Here is a 21,518-nt window from a genome sequence, read left to right as displayed (position 1 = left end):
TCTGAATGTTCACCTCTTGATAGTTACTGTTGTTACTGAATGGTATCTTTGTCAAGGGAGTAATCAAGGTCAGAGGGTAAAGGCCTGAAGAAAAAAGGCTGAAAAGCAGGGAGGTACAGGGTTTCAGTGAAGAAAGATATTTGCTAGAAATGAGGCAGGGCTCAAAAAGACTCTGGCTAGGAAGTATCAGCTGGCTACAGGAATCTAATCAAAGCATTCACAGGGCACAGAAAGCATACTGGTGAATAATGGAATTTCTTCCTTTTTCTGAAATTTTGTGATAATTTCTTCACATTCCTTTTCACCCTTACTAACTTTAAATAGCTTTAAAATGCAAAACCTCCATCCTTAAAGAGAAGCTGGCAATTGCTCCCTCTGGCTGCAAATAGCATTAAAAAAACAAAGATGATCAATCACTGGAGAGGCTTGTTATAATAATTTGAAGCAAACTTACAAAGTAGAAATCTATTAAAACTTCCTTTCTCAGGAGTTCCACAAAGAAATGAATTCTTTTGCAATTCTGAGGGCCCTTTGCCTAATCTAGGAATAGTAAATACCAGGAAGAATAGCAATTGGGATGTCCAGAGATCAATAATTCCAGATTTAGTCACATTAGACAAACTAAGTTTAGGGAAAAGGGAGCTCATGTTGATATTATAATAGTTTTTAAAACTATCATTTTTATATATTATAAAGTTTTGTATGGACCTTTAGATTAAATAGTTTTCTGATTGGTCTTCTTTGGAAGACTACACTGTAAAACAACTAGTGGCTTCTAAAAGAAACAAGTCACCCATCAAACCTAAAAGCCCATGTGAAATACTTTGATATAGGACAGAATTCCTTTGAGATATGACATGTCTATGTATATAAATAATTATATAAGTTTCTGTGTTGGCTAATATTAATAACGGTGCTTACGATAATAACTACCTCAAAAATCTTATGAAAACAGTGTCTTTTTGACTTTTTGCTAAATGGTGATTAATCAGTGATTATTAATTTTTATATCAACACTGTTCCCACTTACATATCCATATTGTACTACCTACCCAGGCTTAATTCTTTTTTAAAAGTCACTTTCTTACAAAGAAAGTAATTCAAATTAACCAACCGGGCCTTACAAACATAAATATACATGATACAGAGTAAGTATTGACTGAAACAAAAAGCACTTAAAAAAACCAGCATTAATTCTTACCAACTCCAGAGGTTATTGATTCTGCATCAATGTCACTAGCTCTTTTTCTTGCCACTTCAGCTAGTGCCAATTCACCCTTATCTAATGCAAAGTAATGGATGTCCTTTGGAAAAATAAAAAAATAAAAAAAAAAGGTTAATCCAAATAAATCTTGGTCAAGTTACAAAGAAGATTTTGAGCTAAAGAGCTTACTGTTCAGATTACAAAACAGACATGGCTGATGAATATTTTTTGTGTTTTAATTCTCTCAGTTTTCTAGTATAAGCAAATTTTCTTGAATTGTAGATTATAACTATACCTAATAGCATTATTTAAATAAGTTATTTTAATTCTTCAGGGAAAAAGACAAGTTTTTAAACCAAATGTTCGACATACTCAGTTTTGTCAGGAAATAAAAACATTTATTGCTATGTTCTTTGGTGAGATTTTAATATCTGAGATGACTTCTTCAAAATTCAATTGTGTATAATATTATGATAAGCGTTTTACAAGAAATACAACTACACAAATTTGTCTCTGACATTTATGTGTCTGGCATATACTACTTTGTTAACATTATTAATATTACTATTATCTTGAACTCATACAGTCAGCAAATAATCAGCACCTACTAAGTGTTAGGCATTGTTCTGGAATATAGAGATCAATTACAATTCCATGTCTCAAGAAGCTGTGAGCCCAGTGGGGAGACAGATCATTGTGAACAGTTAATTACATAATGTGTGATAGGTTTTATAACAGATATTTGCACAAATATTTGCTGTGGAGTTAAAGAGAAGGAACTGATCTTTGCTCTGAGTCTTGAAGGACAAATAAGAGTTATGCTAGGAGGGAAAATAGAGAAAAAGCGACAGAATTAGTATCTGGTGCATTTTTTAGAAGTTCAGAATATTTACTGGCTGCAGAGACTTCCAGGGAAGATGGCAGAGTAGGAGGATCATTAGCTCACCTCATCCCATAAATACCACTAGATAACACCCACATCAGTGTAAATAACCCAGAAAATGACCTAAAGACTGACAGACCAGACTCTCTACAGGTAAATGCAGAGAAGCCACATCAAAGAGGGCAGGAAAAGTGGAGATGCTGTCAGGAGCCAAATGGACCCACAGGACTGTCCCCAGGAAGGAGGGACACTGTGGATGTGGAGCGGAGAGAGAAGCAGACCCCCACATCAGGCACACCAGGCATCCGAGGCATGGGGGACACACTGGGAAGACAAATCGTCATAACATTTGGCTTTGAAAACCAGAAGAGCCTAACTTCATGAGTTCTTACAATCAGTGGGCCATTACACCTGGAACTCTAAAAATCAGTGGGCGCGGTTCTAGGAGAGCAGGGAGAACAAGAGGAAACTGACTTTCTGCCCTTAATCTTTTTTACTACAAACAGCCCCCCTGAAATACAGCATAGAAGCAGCAGTTTGAAAACTGCCTGGGGTATATGGGGATGAGATTTATTTACTAATCTCAGAGCATGTGCTGGAGGGGCAGGGATCTTTGGGAGACTTCTCCAAGAACAAAATGCTGCTGGGCACCATTTCACTCCCTTGTCCAACCCCCACCCCCAGCCTAAATATATGGATACCTGCAGGAACCAGCACAGCACCAACATGTTCCACCTAGCTTACTTACAGTGCACCTTGCCCTGGTGCACTTCTGCAGATCTGCATCCCCAGTCCCACCAGTCTTGACAAGTTTTCCCAGGTGGCTGCAGGTACTCTCCTTTAGTAGACTGGTGAAGACCATCCTGGCACCGCATGCCCCACCCCTACATTCTACAGCAGACTTTCTTCCTCCAGTATGTCCTTGGCAGGATCCCATCCAAAGTGGTACCACAAGACTGGCAGTGTGCAAGCAGCCCTGACAGGGGTGAGCACCACTCCAAAGTAGAGGGTAAGATAACCCTATACTCCAATCCAACTGTGGCTCCAGAAGTGGGCTGGGAGCAGACATCAAGTCTGACTACAGGCTCCACCCACCAACAAAAACTCAGGGGAAGCACCTTGCAGTTTGGTGGTACTTCATCTCTGGTAAATGCCTGGTTTGACTCAGCTCAAACCCAACACGGCCCCAGAACGGCCCATTTTCAACACAGTGATCAAACTCTGCACACAAAAGGCAAAGAGAGTCATTGTAGATGACAGAACTAAAGGTAAATGCAGCTTAGCCACACAGTACTGCACATGCAACACACACAGGAGATACCCTGAAGCTCCAGGTTCTGTGAACTGGGGACATTGCACTGCAAGGCACTACATGACCTCCTCTTCATAAGGCCACTACTTCCTTTTTTTCTTTTTAAGATTTATTTATTTACTTTAAGAGAAACAGAGAGCGTTGGTGGGGACAGAGGGGAGGGAGAGAGAGAAACCCCAGCAGACTCCCTGGTGAGCACAGACCCCCATGTGGGGCTCAATCCCACAATCCTGAGATCACAATCTGAGCTGAAATCAAGAGTTGGGTGCTTAACTGAGCCACCCAGGTGCCCCTAAAGCCACTACTTTCAAGAGAAAGAGATATAGTGGACTTTACTAAAACACAGAAAAAGACACCAAGAGTTAGACAAAATGAGACAGAGGAATATGTCCCAAATGAAAGAACAAGACAAAATCACAGTGAGAGCTAAATGAAATGGAGATAAGTAATACACCTGATAGAGAATTTAAAGTAACGGTCATAAAGATATACTCAACTAGACTTGAGAAGAGTAGAGGAATTCAGTGACACCTTCAAAAAAGAGACAGAAAACATAAAAAAAAAAAGAACTAATGAGAGACGAAGAACTCAATAACTGAAATAAAAAATACACTAGATGTAATAAATAGGAGAGTAGAGGAAGCGGAAGAACAGATCACGGACCTGCAGAAGAGAGTAACAGGAATCAAGCTGACTGGAGCGAGAGGGACAAAAAATAATGAAAAATGAAAATAGATTAATGGAACTCAGCAACACCATCAAGCATAACATTTACATTATAGAAATCCCAGAGGAGGAGAGAGAGAAAAGGGACTGAAAATTTATTTGAAGGAATAATAGCTGGAAACTCCCCAAATCTGGAGAAGGAAACAGAAATCTATACCCAGGAGGCACAGAGATTCCCCCAAAAATTAACCCACAGAAGTCCACACCAAGACACATAGTAATTGAAATGGGGGGAAAAAAAACAGCAAAAAGGAGAGAATTTTAAAAGCAGCAAGAGAAAACAGTTACATACAAGGGAAATCCTGTAAGACTCTCAGTGGATTCCTTAGCAGAAACTTGTAGGCTAGAAAGGAGTGGCATGATATATTCAAAGTGCTGAAAGAAAAAACCCTGCAGCCAAAAATACTCTATCCAACATAGCAAGCAATCACTCATAATACAAGCAGAGAGAATTTCCCAAATAAAAATTAAAGGAATTCCTCACCCTAAACCAGCCCTATAAGAAATGTTAAAGGGGACTCTGAGTGGAAAGGCAAGTCCATAGGCAAGAGAAAGAAAAGTAGGAAGCAAAAAGGCACTAAAATTAAATATACCTATAAAAATCAGTCAAGGGCCTCACAGAATAAAAGGATGTAAAGTAGGGCATCATATACATACAACAGGGCTGGGAAAAGAGTAAAAACATAGTGCTTTTAGGATGGGTTCAAACTTAAGTGACCATCAACTAAACACAGACTGATATACAGAAGATGTTATATATAAACGTCATGGTAACCACAAATCAAAAACTGATACTAAATAGGCAAAAAATAAAGAGAAAGGAATCCAAGTATTATCACTAAGAAAGCCAGAAAACCATGAGAGAAAAGAGCAAGAGAACAAAGGAACAGAGAAGAACTACAAAAACAGCCATAAAACAAGTAATAAAATGACAATAAGTACATACCTATCGACAATTACTCTGATTGTAAATGGACAAAATGCTCAAATCAAAAGACATGGTGATGGAATGGATAAAAAAAGCAAGGCCCATTTATATGTCTGCCCATTTCAGACCCAGAGGCACATTCAGACTGAAAGTGCAGGGATAGAAAAGCACTTATCATGCAAATGGATGTGAAAAGAAAGCCAGGGTAGCAATACTTACGCTGGACAAAATGAGCTTTAACAGAAGGTTGTAATAACGGAAAAAGGACACTATATAATCATAAAGGGAACAATTCAAAAAGAAGGTGTAATAACTGTAAATATTTACACACCCAACATGGCAGCCTCTAAATATATAAAGCAGCTAATAACAAACATAAAGGAAATAATCAATAGTGATACAATAATAGTAGGGTACTTTAACACCTCACTTACATCAATGGGTAGATCATCCACACAGAAATTCAACAAGGAAACAGTGGCTTTGAATGACACACTAGGCCAGATGGATCTAACCGATGGATCTGGACCAGATCTATTCAGAACATTCCATCCTAAAATAGCAGAATACACTTGATTCAAGTGCACATAGATTACTGTCCAGAACAGATCACAAGGTTAGCCTGCAATAATTTCAACAAATTCAAAAAGACTGAAGTCATACTATGCATTTTTTCGGACCACACTGCTATAAAACTAGAAATCAAACACAAGAAGAAATGTGTAAAGAACACAAATACATGGAGGTTAAATAACATGCTATTAAGCAACAAATGGGTCAACCAAAATATCAAAGAGGAAATAAAAAATTACATGGAGACAAATAAAAAATAATACAATGGTCCAAAATCTTTGAGAAAAAGCAAAAGCTCTTCTAAGAGGGAAGTTTATAGCAATACAGGCCTGACTCAAGGAGCAAGAAAAATCTCAAATAAACAATCTAATGGAGCTAGAAAAAGAAGAAGAAACAAAACCCCAAACCAGCAGAAGAAAGAAAATAATAAAGATAGAGCAGAAATAAATGAAATAGAAACTAAAAAAACAGGATAACAGGTCAATGAAACCAGTAGCTGATTCTTTGAAAAGATCAACAAAATTGATAAGCTTTTACCCAGACTCATCAAAAAGAGAGAGGGCTCAAATAAACAAAATCCTAAGTGAAAGAGGAGATAACCAGAAAGAATTATAAGAAAACATGATGAAAAATCATATGCCAACAAAGTGGGCAATCTAGAAGACATGGATAAGTTCCTAGAAACATATAGTCTTCCCAAGGTCTCTCAGGAACAAACAGAAAATTTGAACAGACCTGCTGCCAGCAATGAAGATAGAATCCGTAATCAAAAAACTCCCAAGAAACAAAAGTCCAGGACCAGACAGCCTCACAGGTGAATTCTACCAAACATTTAAACAAGAGTTAATATATATTCTCTCATACTATTCCAAAAACAGAAGAGTAAGGAAAGCTTCCAAATTCACTTTTGAGATTGCCATTACCCTGATACCAAAGCTGGATAAAGACACTACAAAAGGTGAACACAGATGCAAAAATACTCAACAACGTATCACCAAACCAAATCCAACACATTAAAAAATCATTCACCTTGATCAAGCAGAATTTATTCTTGGGATGCAAGGATGGTTCAATATTTGCAAATACTGCAAATCAGTCAACATGATACATCACATCAAGAGAAAGGATAAAAACCACATGATCAATAGATGCAGAAAAAGGATCAAAGTATAACATGCATTCATGATAAAAACCATCAACAAAGTAGGTTTAGAGGGAACACACCACAACATAATAAAGGCTACATATAAAAAACCCATAGCTAACAACATATTTAATGGTGAAAATCTAAGAGCTTTTCTCCTAAGATGAGGAGCACGATAAGAATGTCCACTGTCACCACTTTTATTCAACACAGTACTTACTGGAAGTCCTAGCCATAGCAATCAGACAATAAAAAGGAATAATAGGTATCTAAATTGGTAAGGAAGAAATAAAACTGGACTATTTGCAGTTGACATGATACTATATACAGAAAACCCTAAAGACTCTACAAAAAAAAAAAAACTACTAGAAATGATAAATGAATTCAGCGAAGTCACAGGATATAAAATCAATATACAGAAATCTGATGCTTTTCTATACACTAATAATGTAGTAGCAGGAGAAGAAATTAAGAAAAATTCTCCATTTACAACTGAAGCAAAAAGAATAAAATACCTAGGAAGAAACTTAACCAAGGAGGTGAAAGACCTGTACCCTAAGTATAAAACATTGATGAAAGAAATTGAAGATGACACAAAGCAATGGAAAGATATTTTATGCTCATGAACTAGAAGAATCAGTATTGTTAAAATGTCCATACTACCCAAAGCAATCTACAGATTTATTGTAATCCTTTCCAAAATACCAACAGCATCTTTCACAAAACTAGAACAAGTAATCCTAAAATCGGTATGGAACCACAAAAGATTCTGAATAGCCAAAACAATCTTGAAAAAGAACAAAGCTGGAGGTATCACAATCCCAGATTTCAACAAAGCTATAGGCATCAAAAAATATGGTACTGCAACAAAAACAAATACACAGATCCATGGAACAGAATAGAGAGCCCAGAAATAAACCCATGTTTATATGGTCAATTAATCTTCAACAAAGGAGGTAAGAATATGCAATTGGAAAAAGACAGTCTCTTCAACAAACAGTATTGGGAAAACTGGACAGCAACCTGCAACAGAATGAAACTGGACCACTTTCTTACACCATACATAAAAATAAAATGTATTAAAGACTTGAATGTGAGACCAGAAACCATAAAAATCCTAGAAGAGGCAGTAATTTCTTTGACAGCTGTAGCAACATTTTTCTAGGTATGTCTCCTGAGGCAAGGAAAAGAAAAGCAAAAAAAACCTTTGGGATGGTTGGGATATGGAGAAAAATCCTACTGCACTATTGGTGGGAATACAAACTAGTTCAGCCACTGTGGAAAACTGTGTGGAGGTTCCTCAAAAAAAAAAAAAACCCTCTTAAAAATAGAACTACCCTACAATCCAGCAATCCCACTACTGGGTATTTACCCAAAGAATGCAAAAACATGAATTCAAAGGTATACACGCACCTCTATGTTTATTGCAGCATTATTTACAATAGCTAAGATACAGAAGGAGCCCAAGTGTCCATCGATTGATGAATGGATATACTAGATGTGGTACATATACACAACAGAATATTATTCAGTCATAAAAAATAATGAAATCTTGGGGAGCCTAGGTGACTTAGTTAAGTGTCTACCTTAGGCTCAGGTCATGATCTCGGCTCAAGTCATGATCCCCTTTGGCTCAGGTCATGAGTCCTGCATCAGGCTTCCTGCTCAGTGGAGAGTCGGCTTCTCTCTTTCCCTCTGCGCCTCCCCCTGCTTGTGCTCTCTCTCTTGCTCGCTCTCTAATAAAATCCTTAATAAAAAAATAATGAAATCTTGCCATTTGCAATGACATGGATGGAGCTATTGAGTATAACAGTAAGTGAAATAAATCAGAGAAAGAAAAATATCCTACGATTTCACTCATGTGGAATTTAAGAAACAAAACAAAAATGAACAAAGAAAAAACAGACAAACCAAGAAACAGACTCTTAACTATAGAAAACAAATCAATGGTTGCTAGAGTGGAGGTGTATGGGGGGTATGGGTGAAATAGGTGAAGGGGATTAAGAGTAAGCTTGTCATGATGAGCACCTGTAATGTACAGAATTGTTGAATTACTATATTGTGCACCCAAAACTAATAGATCACTGTATGTTAACTATACTGGAATTAAAATAAATTATGAAAAGGATTATTTACTGGTTGCAAAGTTTTGGAGACTCAGACACATATATTTACTGGGAATATAAGACTTTCTAGAGCAAGGGTCCATAAAGTATGGCCTATGGGCCAAATATAGCCTGCCTTTTGTAGAGTCCTCAAGTTAAACATGGTGTTACATTTTTAAATGGTTGGAAGAATTGTGCTCACCACTCTTATTTAACTCTAAATGGCTTTGGAATTAGCTTACGCTACAAACTTAAAAATATTTCAATCTAAAATTGCAAGGCAAAATACTACTTATATATGAAACTTATAGTATGATAAAGTAATTTCAATGATAACTGCCATTTTTTTGACTTGCAAGTAATGTCAGGCTGTGTTATACATTCCCTGAATTGTGAAGAAATAAAGGGAGATCTCCATTCTACACAAATTCCTGCAGCAATATATTTTCTGATTTCAATCCACAACAGTGTTTTTCAACCGTGATGCAAGTGCAACAGAAATTTCCATATTCCAAAGTCTATTTATGCATCTGAGGAATTTTAACTGGGAGTGATTAATTTGTAATAAAATGACATGCTAAATGGCATTCTTTAAATCTTCTAGTTAACAGAATTCTAAAAATGTCATCTAATTGGTGAATATACTCAATTAAAACCATATGCCCATGGACTGATATTAATAGGAAAGAAATTTGCAAAAGTGAAATACATAAAATCATCATAGATCAGCATTAAAAGATGAACATGTTACAATAGATATTTTTTAATAAGGAACACCAACTTTCGGCCCTAATTTAAGTGAAATGTTATTCCCCCAACAGAAAATTCCATTATTTACATTTGTAAACTTGTACTATCAAAACTACTCAATTATTGTATTTCTAATTTAGTTAATAAAGATTAATGGAAGTTTGTGTTTTTTTGTTATATGCAAGTACTTATAAACTCAATTTTGCTTCTTGGTCTACAAGCCTATAATATTTAATATATGGACCTTCTCAGGAAAGGTTTGTTTATTGTGCATCTTAACAATGTATTAGTATTTAAAATTATAACAATGAAAAACTGGAAGCAATGTCAGTGAACATCAATTGAAATAATTATGTGGGTTTTTTTTTCTTTTAAGCCAAGAGTGTCACTACTGTATTCAATTAGCTAATATTTTAAGACTTTTACATTTGTGTTCTTACTTAAGAAAAGTCAATGACTTTACTTGGGCTTAACAGCTAACAAGCCCTGACTGCTATGAAGGTTATACTAGCCTTATAAAATAAGTTGGGTGGCTTTTTTTCTATTTTCTCTTCTCTGGCAAAATTTATATGTGATTATTCACTGAAAATAAACAAAAGATATGCAATAAATTTGAGAAGAAATTACCATTACTGACAAACATAAGTGAACACCTGATTAAAATACAGACACACCTGCTTATGGCTGAAAAGACTATCTGTGATAGAGATCAATTCTGACCACAAATAATCTGTAAAATCCAGTGGAATTACAATTAAAATCATTTCAAAGGTTTTAATGGAACTTGATAAGTTGATCTTAAAGTTCTTATGTCAAAGCAAATGGTCAAGAATATCAAAGACTTACTCTAACATTAAGACTATATAGCACTTTTATATAGACATACAAAGCGCAGAGAAACATACCCATACAAATATGGTTTTCATTGTGAGTTACTAACTCTAGTACTTTATGTTTAGCAGTGATGTAAGTGTTGGCTGTAAGATCTGTGGCCCACAAATTACTTCTGGAACATTCTGGCTTTCCTTTTTATTATTTTTTTTATTTTGAAGGAAACAATCAACAAAAGATTTTTTCTAATTTATTTAAATTCAATTAGCCAACATATAGTACCATCATTAGTTTTTGATGTAATGTTCAATCATTCATTAGTTGCATATAACACCCAGTGCGCATCACATCTTGTGGCCTCCTTAATGCCCATCACTTAGTTACCCCATCCCCCCACCAACAACCTTCCCTTCCGCAACCCTCAATTTGTTTCCTAGAGTCAAGAGTCTGTCATGGCTAGTTTCCTTCTCTGATTTCTTCCCACTCAGTTTTCCCTCCCTTCCCCTATGATCCTCTGACCTACTTCTTATGTTCCACATATGAATGAAACCATATAATTGTCTTTCTCTGATTGAGTTATTTCACTTAGCATAATACCCTCCAGTTCCATCCATGTTGATGCAAATGGTAGGTATTCATCCTTTCTGATGGCCGAGTAATATTCCATTGCATATATGAACCACACCTTCTTTATCCATTCATCTGTTAAAGGACATCTCAGCTGCTTCCGCAGTTTGGCTATTGTGGACATTACTATGAACACTGGGGTGCAGGTGCCCCCTTTTTTTTTTTTTACTACATCTGTATCTCTGGGCTAAATGCCCAGTAGTGCAATTGCTGGGTTGTAGGATAGCTCTATTTTTAACTTCTTGAGGAACCTCCATACTGTTTTCCAGAGTGGCTGTACCAGCTTACATTCCCACCAACAGTGTAAGAGGGTTCCCTTTTCTCCACATTCTCGCCAACACTTGCTGTTTCCTGTCTTGTTAATTTTAGCCATTCTAACTGGTGTAAGGTGGCATCTCATTGTGGTGTTGATTTGTATTTCCCTGATGGCAAGTGATGTGGAGCATTTTTTCATGTGTCTGTTGGCCATATGTATGTCTTCTGTGGAGAAGTGTCTGTTCATGTCTTCTGTCCATTTCTTGACTGGATTATTTGTTTTTTGGGTGTTGGGTTTGAGAAGTTCTTTATAGATCTTGGATACCAGCCCGTTACCTGATACGTCATTTGCAAATATCTTCTCCCATTTCATAGGTTGCCTTTTAGTTTTGTTAACTATTTCCTTTGCTGTGCAGAAGCTTTTTATCTTGATGAAGTCCCAAAAGTTCATTTTCGCTTTTGTTTCCCTTGCCTTTGGAGACATGTCTTGAAAGAAGTTGTTGTGTCCGATGTCAAAGAGGTTGCTCCCTGTGTTCTCCTCAAGGATTTTGATGGATTCCTGTCACACATTGAGGTCTTTCATCCATTTTGACTTTATCTTTGTGTATGGTGTAAGAGAATGGTGCAGTTTCATTCTTCTGCATGTGGCTGTCCAATTTTCCCAACACCATTTGTTGAAGAGACTTTTTTCCATTGGATATTTTTTCCTGATTTAAGATTAGCTGACCATAGAGTTGAGGGTCCATTTCTGGGCTCTCTATTCTGTTTCATTGATCTGTGTCTGTTTTTGTGCCAGTACCACTGGCACAAATTGATGATTACAGCTTTGTAATAGAGCTTGAAGTCAGGCATTGTGATGTCCCCAGCTTTGGTTTTCTTTTTAACATTCCCCTGGCTATTTGGGGTCTTTTCTGGTTCCATACAAATTTTAGGATTGTTTGTTCCAGCTCTGTGAAAAATGTCGACTGTATTTTGATAGGGATTGCACTGAATGTGTAGATTGCTCTAGGCAGCATAGACATTTTAAGAATGTTTATTCTTCCAATCCATGAGCATGGAATGTTTTTTCATTTCTTTGTGTCTTCCTCAATTTCTTACATAAGTGGCCCAGGGCCAAAAGACTGCAGTCCCCCCTCTTCAATAAACCTTCTGGGACAGTCTTCACCTTTGTTTGTGCCAAACTCTGCAGACTCTTGCCATGCATGCCCACAGGAATCTTCCCGGAGGGAGTCCGAGGGACCCCCGCAAGTTACTGCCCTTTGTGTGCCTTGGGAATGCAAGCAGTTGCGGGTTTGTGCGCATACCCTGCTCTGCTGCTCCCAGCCATGGCTGGGTGTCACCCTACTGTCCTTTCCAGGGGCCACCGCTGCCCTGAGAGCTGTTGCCCAGCCGTTTTGCCCCTTCCAGGGGATGGTAAACGGCCCATGCATTCCAGTCCTTTTCAGGGTGTGCAGGCAGAAATTGGTCACCCAACTGGTCCAGCTCAAGGTTTATGGTGACCTGAGCTGCAAGTCCCCTCCTGGGTTCATTGACCATAACCAGTTTCCCCACTCCACTAATTGGGCACTCTGCCGGTTCAGGCACTACTGTTCATTCTGTCTCCTGGGATCCTGAGACCACAATGACCCACCTAGAATTCTGCCCTTTTCATCCCCTGAGCCCCTTTCAAAAAGGGATATCTCTCACTGGAGCAGATTTCTAAGGGCTCCGGTTTGTGCTCCAGGGTTATGGAACTTTCCAGTAGCCAGCTTATGGAGGCTCCTTCCCCACTCTGTTTATCTTCTGATAGCTCCCTGCAGATTCATGACTCTGCACCTTCTACCTTGCAAAAAGCAGTCAATTTTCCACTTGTAGAGTTCCAGATCTATTTTCTTACATCTCAGGCTGAATTCGTGGATGTTCAGAATGGTTTGATAGATATCCAGCTAACTTCAAGGGACCAGATGAAACGAGGTCCCCTACTCTTCCACCATCTTGCCTGCTCCCACATATTCTGTCTTACTCTTTCATTTTTCCTTAATTCTATGATTTCTCCTCTTTATTTTTTAATTGTTATAAAGAATTGGAGTCATTAGTTTGAAGAGAGTAAGCCTCAACAGTTATTATATCTGTACCATAAAGGTTTTCGTTCCTTAATCTTTCTGTTTACAGTCTATTTATTTGCTGATACACTTGTGAGCCTCCTTGCTATTCATGTATCTGAATGTAGTCTTTGGCAAAATGTAGTAGAGAATATATCCCTTTAACTCCATGCTCCTCAGTTTGACATAGTTCATGAATCTTTAGGGGGTGATACAAGACTCTTTTGGGTCTGATGCACAACATATCTAGTATCTATATCTCTTGCCAATTGACTATCCTCTAGCTTCACTTATTTTTTAACTTTTGGATAGTTTTAGTGTTGGAATTTAATTTAAATGTTGGATATATACAACTAAGTGGGTTCACATACCTCTGGGAAATGGTCATATTCTAAATGAGTCAAGAAAATAAAAGGCACTTGGCTTTAAATTTCATTTTCATGTCTTGTACCTGACTAGGCCAGTACATACATGAATACAGGATATCGAGTAAAGCTGGTTGAGACTAAACTCAGGCTAATGTACTGTTAAATCATACATTAAGACATTTCAAGAGGCCACTACCAAGACTGACATGCCCTTCCACTCATCCTGGGTTCAAATTCAATTACTATTAATAAAAAATCATTCCATAAATAACTATGGACTATTTACTATGTGCCAAAAATCAATGAAGCTTAGGCTTCATTGCCTCTCATTTGTACATAGCCTTTCCAGTACCTAATTCTGTATTTGAAATTTTAAACTCTTTTTAAGAAATACTCCTCAAATTATGCAAGCTACAAGCTCTATAAAACATGGATCCACCCCTGATGCACAACCATCAAAGTTCTCACATACTAGTGGACTGTGTTACCACATGCTTAGTTTACAATCATGTGTCTGGGAGGCACAAGGAGACATTGCAAGTTGTACAGCCCTTTTTTGTTTTATTGATCTGTTTTTGGAAATTTATTGTATAAGATTAAGATGACATATAACAAGTCTAAATGGACAACATGGACAGCAATAGATCTGAAAAGTGTCATATTGATAAATCCCAACCTTTACTGCCACCCAACCAGGGCCTTGTTACTGGATGGTTTTATTATTAAAGTGTTACTAACCCGGAAGCAAGTTTTCAAAAAAATACTCAGAAGAATAAATCACTTAGTTTTTGTCATTCTCAGTAACAATTTTATAATTTACCATTTACCAAACTGACTTAGATTAGTATCATCATTTAGCACTATTCAGTGAAATTGGCTTCCACTGCACAAAAGATGACAAACACTGATAGTCTTTGGCCATGGTCCAGGTTTAAATATTTACACATATCTTGTCTGTGTCATCTAGGATCAAAAATAAAAAGCTTGCTGTTACTGGGTTCTTACTAACTTTCACAAATGACCTAAATGTACTACTGGAATGAATATGCAAATTTACAACAAGATATTTAAAACTAAAAAAAATCCCGAATAGACTTTCATCTTTATATCATACTTTGGATCAGTCATTGACAATTAACTTTTATAACATATTGTTGTTATAACCTTTCCTAATTTTTGTAATGTTGGCAGGTGCCATCTATGCAGGTGCCATCTATGACTTTCTTTGCTAGAGAGAAGTCAATACCTGGCTTCAAAGCTTCAAAGGACAGGCTGAGTGTCTTGTTAGGGGATAATGCAGCTGATAACTGTAAGTTGAAGCCAGTGCTCATTTGCCACTCTGGAAATCCCAGGCCCTTAAGAATTATGCTAAATCCACTCTGCCTGTGCTCTAGAAATGGAACAACAAAGACTGGAAGAAGGGCATGTGATGTAATGAGCATTGGGTATTATATAAGACTAATGAATCACTGACCTCTACCTCTGAACTAATAATACCTTATATGTTAATTAATTGAATTTAAATTGAAAAAAAGGAAAGCAAATTTGTTTACAACATGGTTTACTGAATATTTTAAGCCTGCTTTGAGACCTACTGCTCAAAAAAAAAAAAAAAAAAAAGATTCCCTTCAAAATATTACTTCTCATTGACAATGCACCTGGCCACCGAAGAGCTCTAATGGAGATGGACAATGAGATTCGTGTTGTTTTCATGCTTGCTAACACAACAGCCATTCTGTAGCCCATGGAACAAGGAGCAATTTCACCTTTCAAGTTTTCTTATTAAAGAAGTACATTTCCAAAGTGGTTGTATCAATTTGCATTTCCACCAACAATGTAAGAGGGTTCCTCTTTCTCCACAACCTCTCCAACATTTGTTGTTTCTTGCCGTGTCAATTTTTGCCATTCTAACTGGTGTAAGGGGGTATCTCAATGTGGTTTTCATTTGAATTTCCCTGATGGCTAATGATGATGAACATTTCTTCATGTGTCTGTTAGCCATTTGTATGTCTTCTTTGGAGAAGTGTCTGTTCATGTCTTCTGCCCATTTTTTGACTGGATTATTTGTTTTTTTGGGTGTTGAGTTTGAGAAGTTCTTTATACATCATGGATATCAACCCTTTATCTGTAGTGTCATTTGCAAATATCTTTTCCCATTCAGCGTGTTGCCTCTTAGTTTTCTTGACTGTTCCCTTTGCTATGCAGGAGATTTTTATCTTGATGAAGTCCCAAAAGTTCATTTTTGCTTTGTTTCCCTTGCCTCTGGAGGTGTCTCTTGAAAGAAGTTGCTGGTGGCCTATGTCCAAGAGGTTACTGCCTATATTCTCCTCTAGGATTTTGATGGATTCCTCTCTCACATTTAGGTCTTGCATCCATTTTGTGTATGGTGTAAGAGAATGGTGCAATTTCATTCTTCTGCATGTGGCTGTCCAATTTTTTCAACACCATTTGTTGAAGAGACTTTTTTCCGTTGGATATTTTTTCCTGTTTTGTCGAAGGTTAGTTGACCAAAGAGTTGAGGGTCCACATCTGGGCTCTCTATTCTGTTCCATTGATCTTGGTGATCACAGCTTTGTAATATAGCTTGAAATCAGGCAATGTGATGCCCGAGCTTTGTTTTCCTTTTTCAACATTTCCTTGATGATTCGGGGTCTTTTTTGGTTCCATACAAATTTTAGGATTGTATGTTCCAGCATTTTGAAAAATGCCATTGGTATTTTGACTGGGATGGCGTTGAAAGTATAGATTGCTCTGGGCAGCATAGACATTTTAACAATGTTTATTCTTCTAATCCATGAGCATGGAATGTTTTCCATCTTTTTGTGTCCTCCTCAACTTCTTTCATAAGTGTTCTGTAGTTTCTAGAATATAGATCCTTTACCTCTTTGGTTAGGTTTATTCCAAGGTATCTTAGGGGTTTTGGTTCTATTGTAAATGGAATCAATTCCCTAATTTCTCTTTCTACAGTTACATTGTTAGTGTATAGGAAAGCAACTGATTTCTGGAAAACAGTGTGGAGGTTCCCCAAAAAGTTAAAAATAGAGCTACCTTATGACCCAGCAATTGCACTACTGGTCATTTACCACAAAGATACAGATATAGTGAAAAGAAGGGCCACATGCACCCCAATGTTCATAGCAGCAATGTCCGCAACAGCCAAACTGTGGAAAGAGCCAAGATGCCCTTCAGCAGATGAATGGATAAAGAAGATGTGGTCCATACATACAATGAAACATTACTCAGCCATCAGAAAGGATGAATACCCAACTTTTGCATCAACATGGATGGAACTGGAGGAGATTATGTTAAATGAAATAAGTCAAGCAGAGAAAGTCAATTATCATATGGTTTCACTTATTTGTGGAATATAAGGAATAGCATGGAGGACATTAGGAAAAGGAAGGGAAAAATGAAGGGGGGGAAATTGGAGAGGGAGACGAATCATGAGAGACTATGGACTCTGGGAAACAAACAGGGTTTTAGAGGGGAGGGGGTGGGGGGATTGGTTAGCCCAGTGATGGGTTTTAAGAAGGGCACGTATTGCATGGAGCACTGCGTGTTATACACAAACAATGAATCATGGAACACTACATCAAAAACTAATGATGTACTGTATGGTGACTAACGTAACATAATAAAAAAAAATTAAAGCATTTATCCAAAGCAAAAAAAAAAAAAAGAAGTACATTTCATAAGGCTATAGCTGCCATATACAGTGATTCCCCTGATTGATCTGGGCTAAATAAATTGAAAACATTCTGGAATGCATTCACTATTCTAGATGCCATTAAGAACATCCATGAATCATGGAAAGAGATCAAAATACCAAAATGAATATGAGTTTGGAAGAAGCTGATACCAACCCTCATTGATGACTGAGAGATTCAAAATTTCAGCGGAGGAAGTAACTGAAGATTTGGTGAAAAATAACAAAAGGACTAGAATTAGAAGTGCAGTCTGAAGATGTGACTGAATTGCTGCAATCTCATGACAAAACTTGAACCAATAAAAGTTGCTCCTTATGGATGAGCAAAGAAAGTAGTTTCTTGAGATAAATTCTACTCCTGGTGAAGATGCTGTGAAAACCACTGAAATACAATGAAGGATTTAGAATATTACATAAACTTAGTCAATAAAGCAACAGCAAGGTTTGAGGGGACTGACTCCAATTTTGAAAGAAGTTCTACTATGGGTAGAATGTTACCAAATAGCGTTACGTGCTATAGAGAAACTGTGTGAAAGGAAGAGCCCACTGATGTAGACAACTGTATTGTCTTCTTTCAAGAAATGGTTACAGCCACTCTAACTTTCAGCAACAACCACCTTGATTATATAGCTGCCATCAACAACAAGGGAAGATTCTCCACCAGCAAAAAGATTACAACTCACCGAAAGCTCAGATGATGGTTAGCAATTTTTAGCCATAAAATATTTTTAAATTAAGGTATGTATATTATTTTTAGAATACTATTGTATACTTAATAGACTACAATAAGGTATAAACCTAAGTTCTCAATACACCAGGAAACCAAAATTCATTTGACTCACTGTATTGTAGTTGTCTGGATCTGAACCTATATTATCTCCGAGGTATGCCCATATAATTATCATAATTTTAAAAAGTCTTCTAATCTATCTGTATACTGCTATGGCGTCATCTCAAGAAAAAAATCAAGTTGGCAAACAATGTATTTAGTGTGCTACTAAAATGCTAAAACAGGGATTTATTTGAACATATATGCATATTTATATATTTTTTTCCATAAAAGATGGACAAACCATAATGACAACCTAAAGAGGAAGGAAAGGAACAATGTAAAGAAAACCAGAGATTGAAGTTGGACTTCACTGTATGTACCATTTTTTAAGATCTGATTTGGAACCATTTTTATATAATGCTAGGATAAAATAAAAATTTTTAAAGTATTCCTCAAATACCATAATCAAAATTAAATTAATGAGTTACTACATCAATTTAGTGGCATTACTACATAAAAAACTATTTTCAAGTCAGTTTAAAATACAGACATTTTACCTCTTCTGGCACATGTCTAAAAACAAAGGAATTGCAATGAAATCTTAGAATGTTTTCATTATTATACTAGTAGGAATAATATTTGTAGAAATATTCTAAAACTAATTTGTATAAATGTATAACAGAGGTCAGTAAATTATAGCCTGTGAACCAAATACAACCTACAACCAGTTTTTGTAAATAAAGTTTTATTAAAAGTCATACCTGTAGGAAGATGGCAGAGGAGTAGGGGACTCTAGTTTTGTCTATCCCTGGAATTAGCTAGATATAGCTATCAAATAATTCTGAATACCTGCAAACAACCAGAGATCTAAGAAAACAATTGCTGCAGTTCTACAAATAGAAAAGCAAACAGTTTTCACAAGGCAGGAGGGACAGAGAAGTGAATCTGAGGTGATATATCAAAAGAAAACTATGGGGGGGGGGGCTCTTTAAGCCGGGTACTGGAAAGTGATATAGCAGTGGAGCACAAAATCAGAACTTTTAGGGACACCTAGGTGGCTCAGTCGGTTAGGCGGCCCTCGGCTCAGGACATGATCCTACGGTCCTGGGATGGAGTCCTGCATAGGGCTCCTTGCCCAGCAGGGAGTCTGCTTCTCCCTCTACCTGCCTCTCCCCTTGCTTGTGCTCTCTCTGACAAAAAAAAAAAAAAAAAAAATCAACTTTTAGAAACCTGCTCCAGTGGGGGACGTCCCTGCCTGAAAGGTGCTGAGGTGGCAAAGTGGGACAGAATACTAGGTGGGATAGTGTGGTCTTAGGATTCCTGGGGTCACAGAAAGAACAGGGGTGCCTGAGTGTGGCAGAGGTCCCAAGTGTCAGAGCAGGGAAGCCAAATGCAAACAATGAGCCCAGGAGTGGGCTTTCAGCGTGGTGTTGCCACAAACCGTGAACTGAGGCACAATTAGGTGACCCCTCTTTGTGCAGGGGCCCAGCAAGAGGCAGAACTAAGGGAGGACCCCTCCCTTGCCCTGGGAGGAGTGGCATGGGTGTGTGCCACAGGAGTCTGTAAAGTTTGGGGAGACTCAAAATGGGGTCACCTGAGATAAAAACACTTGGTCACAGGCTGAGAGAACAGAGTGTGGACAGAAACCAGGGAGACAAGAATGATTGACTGCTTTTCTGTGAGGGCTCATGGAAGAGTGGGGGGCACAAATTTTACGCTCTGGGGCTGGATATTGGGGCACAGCCATTTTCATCCTCTAAAGTGGTACAGAAAACCTTCGGGGAACAAAAGCCACATAGAGCATTCTGGAGGTGCTTACACTGAGCCTGGCCCCTTGGCAAGGGGAACGCAATTCCACCAGGTCAAAGATACTTGAGAATCAGTGCAAGAGGTACCTCCACCAGAAGACCAGCAGGAACATTGGCTAATACCAAGTTTACCAATCACACAGAACTGCAAAACTCCAGTGGGTTTTTCTCATGATTCTTTAGTCTTTCAGTTTAATTTTTTTTCTTTTTCCTTTTTATCCTTTTCAACTAGTTTCTTATATTATCAACTCTTTTTTTAAGTCTTTTTAAATTTTCATTTTTAAATTTATATATATTCATTCTTCATTTTTGGCTTCCTTTCATTGTATTCAATTTTACTTTTTATATTTATAAGTCTTTCTTTACAATTTTGGGATCTAGTTTCTTCTAGCAAACAGACCAGGATACACCTAGGACCTAGTGTATGATTCTGTTCTGTCCACCTGTTTGATTATATTGTCTGTTTTTTTCCATTTTTGGTTTCTGAACTCTTCAGATTTGTTTAGCATATATTTTGCTGGGGTCGTGGTTGATATCTTTGTATTTTGTTCCCTCGTTCATGTATTCTTCTCTGGACAAAATGACAGGATGGAAAAACTCACCCCAGAAAAAAGAACAAAAGGCAGTAGAACTGCCTTTTAGTCAATATGGATATTAGTCATCCATATTAGTCAATATGGATATAAGTAAGATGCCAGAGCTGGAATTCAGAATAATGATTATAAAGATACTGGGCTTGAAAAAAAACATAGAAGACACTAGAGAATCCCTTTGTAGAGAAATAAAAGACCTAAAATCTAATCAGGTTGAAATAAAAAAAGGGTATATACTGAAATGCAATCAAAATGGAGGCTCTACCTGCTAGCATAAATGAGGCTGAAGAGAAAATCAGTGATATAACACAAAGATAAGGTCAAAATGGATGAAAGACCTAAATGTGAGACTGGAATCTATCAAAATCATAGAGGAGAACACAGGCAGCAACCTCTTTGACATCAGACACAGCAACTCCTTTCAAGACGTGTCTCCAAAGGCAAGGGAAACAAAAGCAAAAATGAACTTTTGGGACTTCATCAAGATAAAAAGCTTTTACACAGCAAAGGAAACAGTCAACAAAACTAAGAGGCAACCTACTGAATGGTAGAAGGTATTTGCAAATGACGTATCAGGTAATGGGGTGATATTCAAGATCTATAAAAAACTTCTCAAACTCAACACTCAAAAAACAAATAATCCAGTCAAAAAATGGGCAGAAGACATGAATAGACACTTCTCCAAAGAAGACATACAAATGGCCAACAAATGCATGAAAAAATGTTCAACATCACTAGCCATCAGGGCAATTCAAATCAAAACCACAATGAGATACCACCTTACACCAGTTAGAACAGCTAAAATTAACAAGGTAAGAAACAGCAAGTGTTGGAGAGGATGTGGAGAAAGGG

General features: G+C 37.4%; 1 protein-coding gene across 1 annotated transcript in view; it reads right to left on the bottom strand.

The window, feature by feature from the left end:
• WDPCP (WD repeat containing planar cell polarity effector) overlaps positions 1-21,518 on the bottom strand; it is a 281,366-nt gene that overhangs the window by 89,464 nt on the left and 170,384 nt on the right. The window contains exon 13 of the mRNA XM_028089705.2: positions 1,202-1,304. Within this exon, the coding sequence (XP_027945506.2) occupies positions 1,202-1,304 (103 nt within the window). The remainder of the gene's footprint in view (positions 1-1,201; positions 1,305-21,518) is intronic.

This window comes from Eumetopias jubatus, unplaced genomic scaffold (assembly GCF_037043125.1).
Source record: "Eumetopias jubatus isolate StellerSeaLion01/CBP00866 unplaced genomic scaffold, mEumJub1_p1.0 scaffold_9, whole genome shotgun sequence".
Taxonomy (NCBI): domain Eukaryota; kingdom Metazoa; phylum Chordata; class Mammalia; order Carnivora; family Otariidae; genus Eumetopias; species Eumetopias jubatus.
This window is presented reverse-complemented; position numbering and strand designations above follow the sequence as displayed.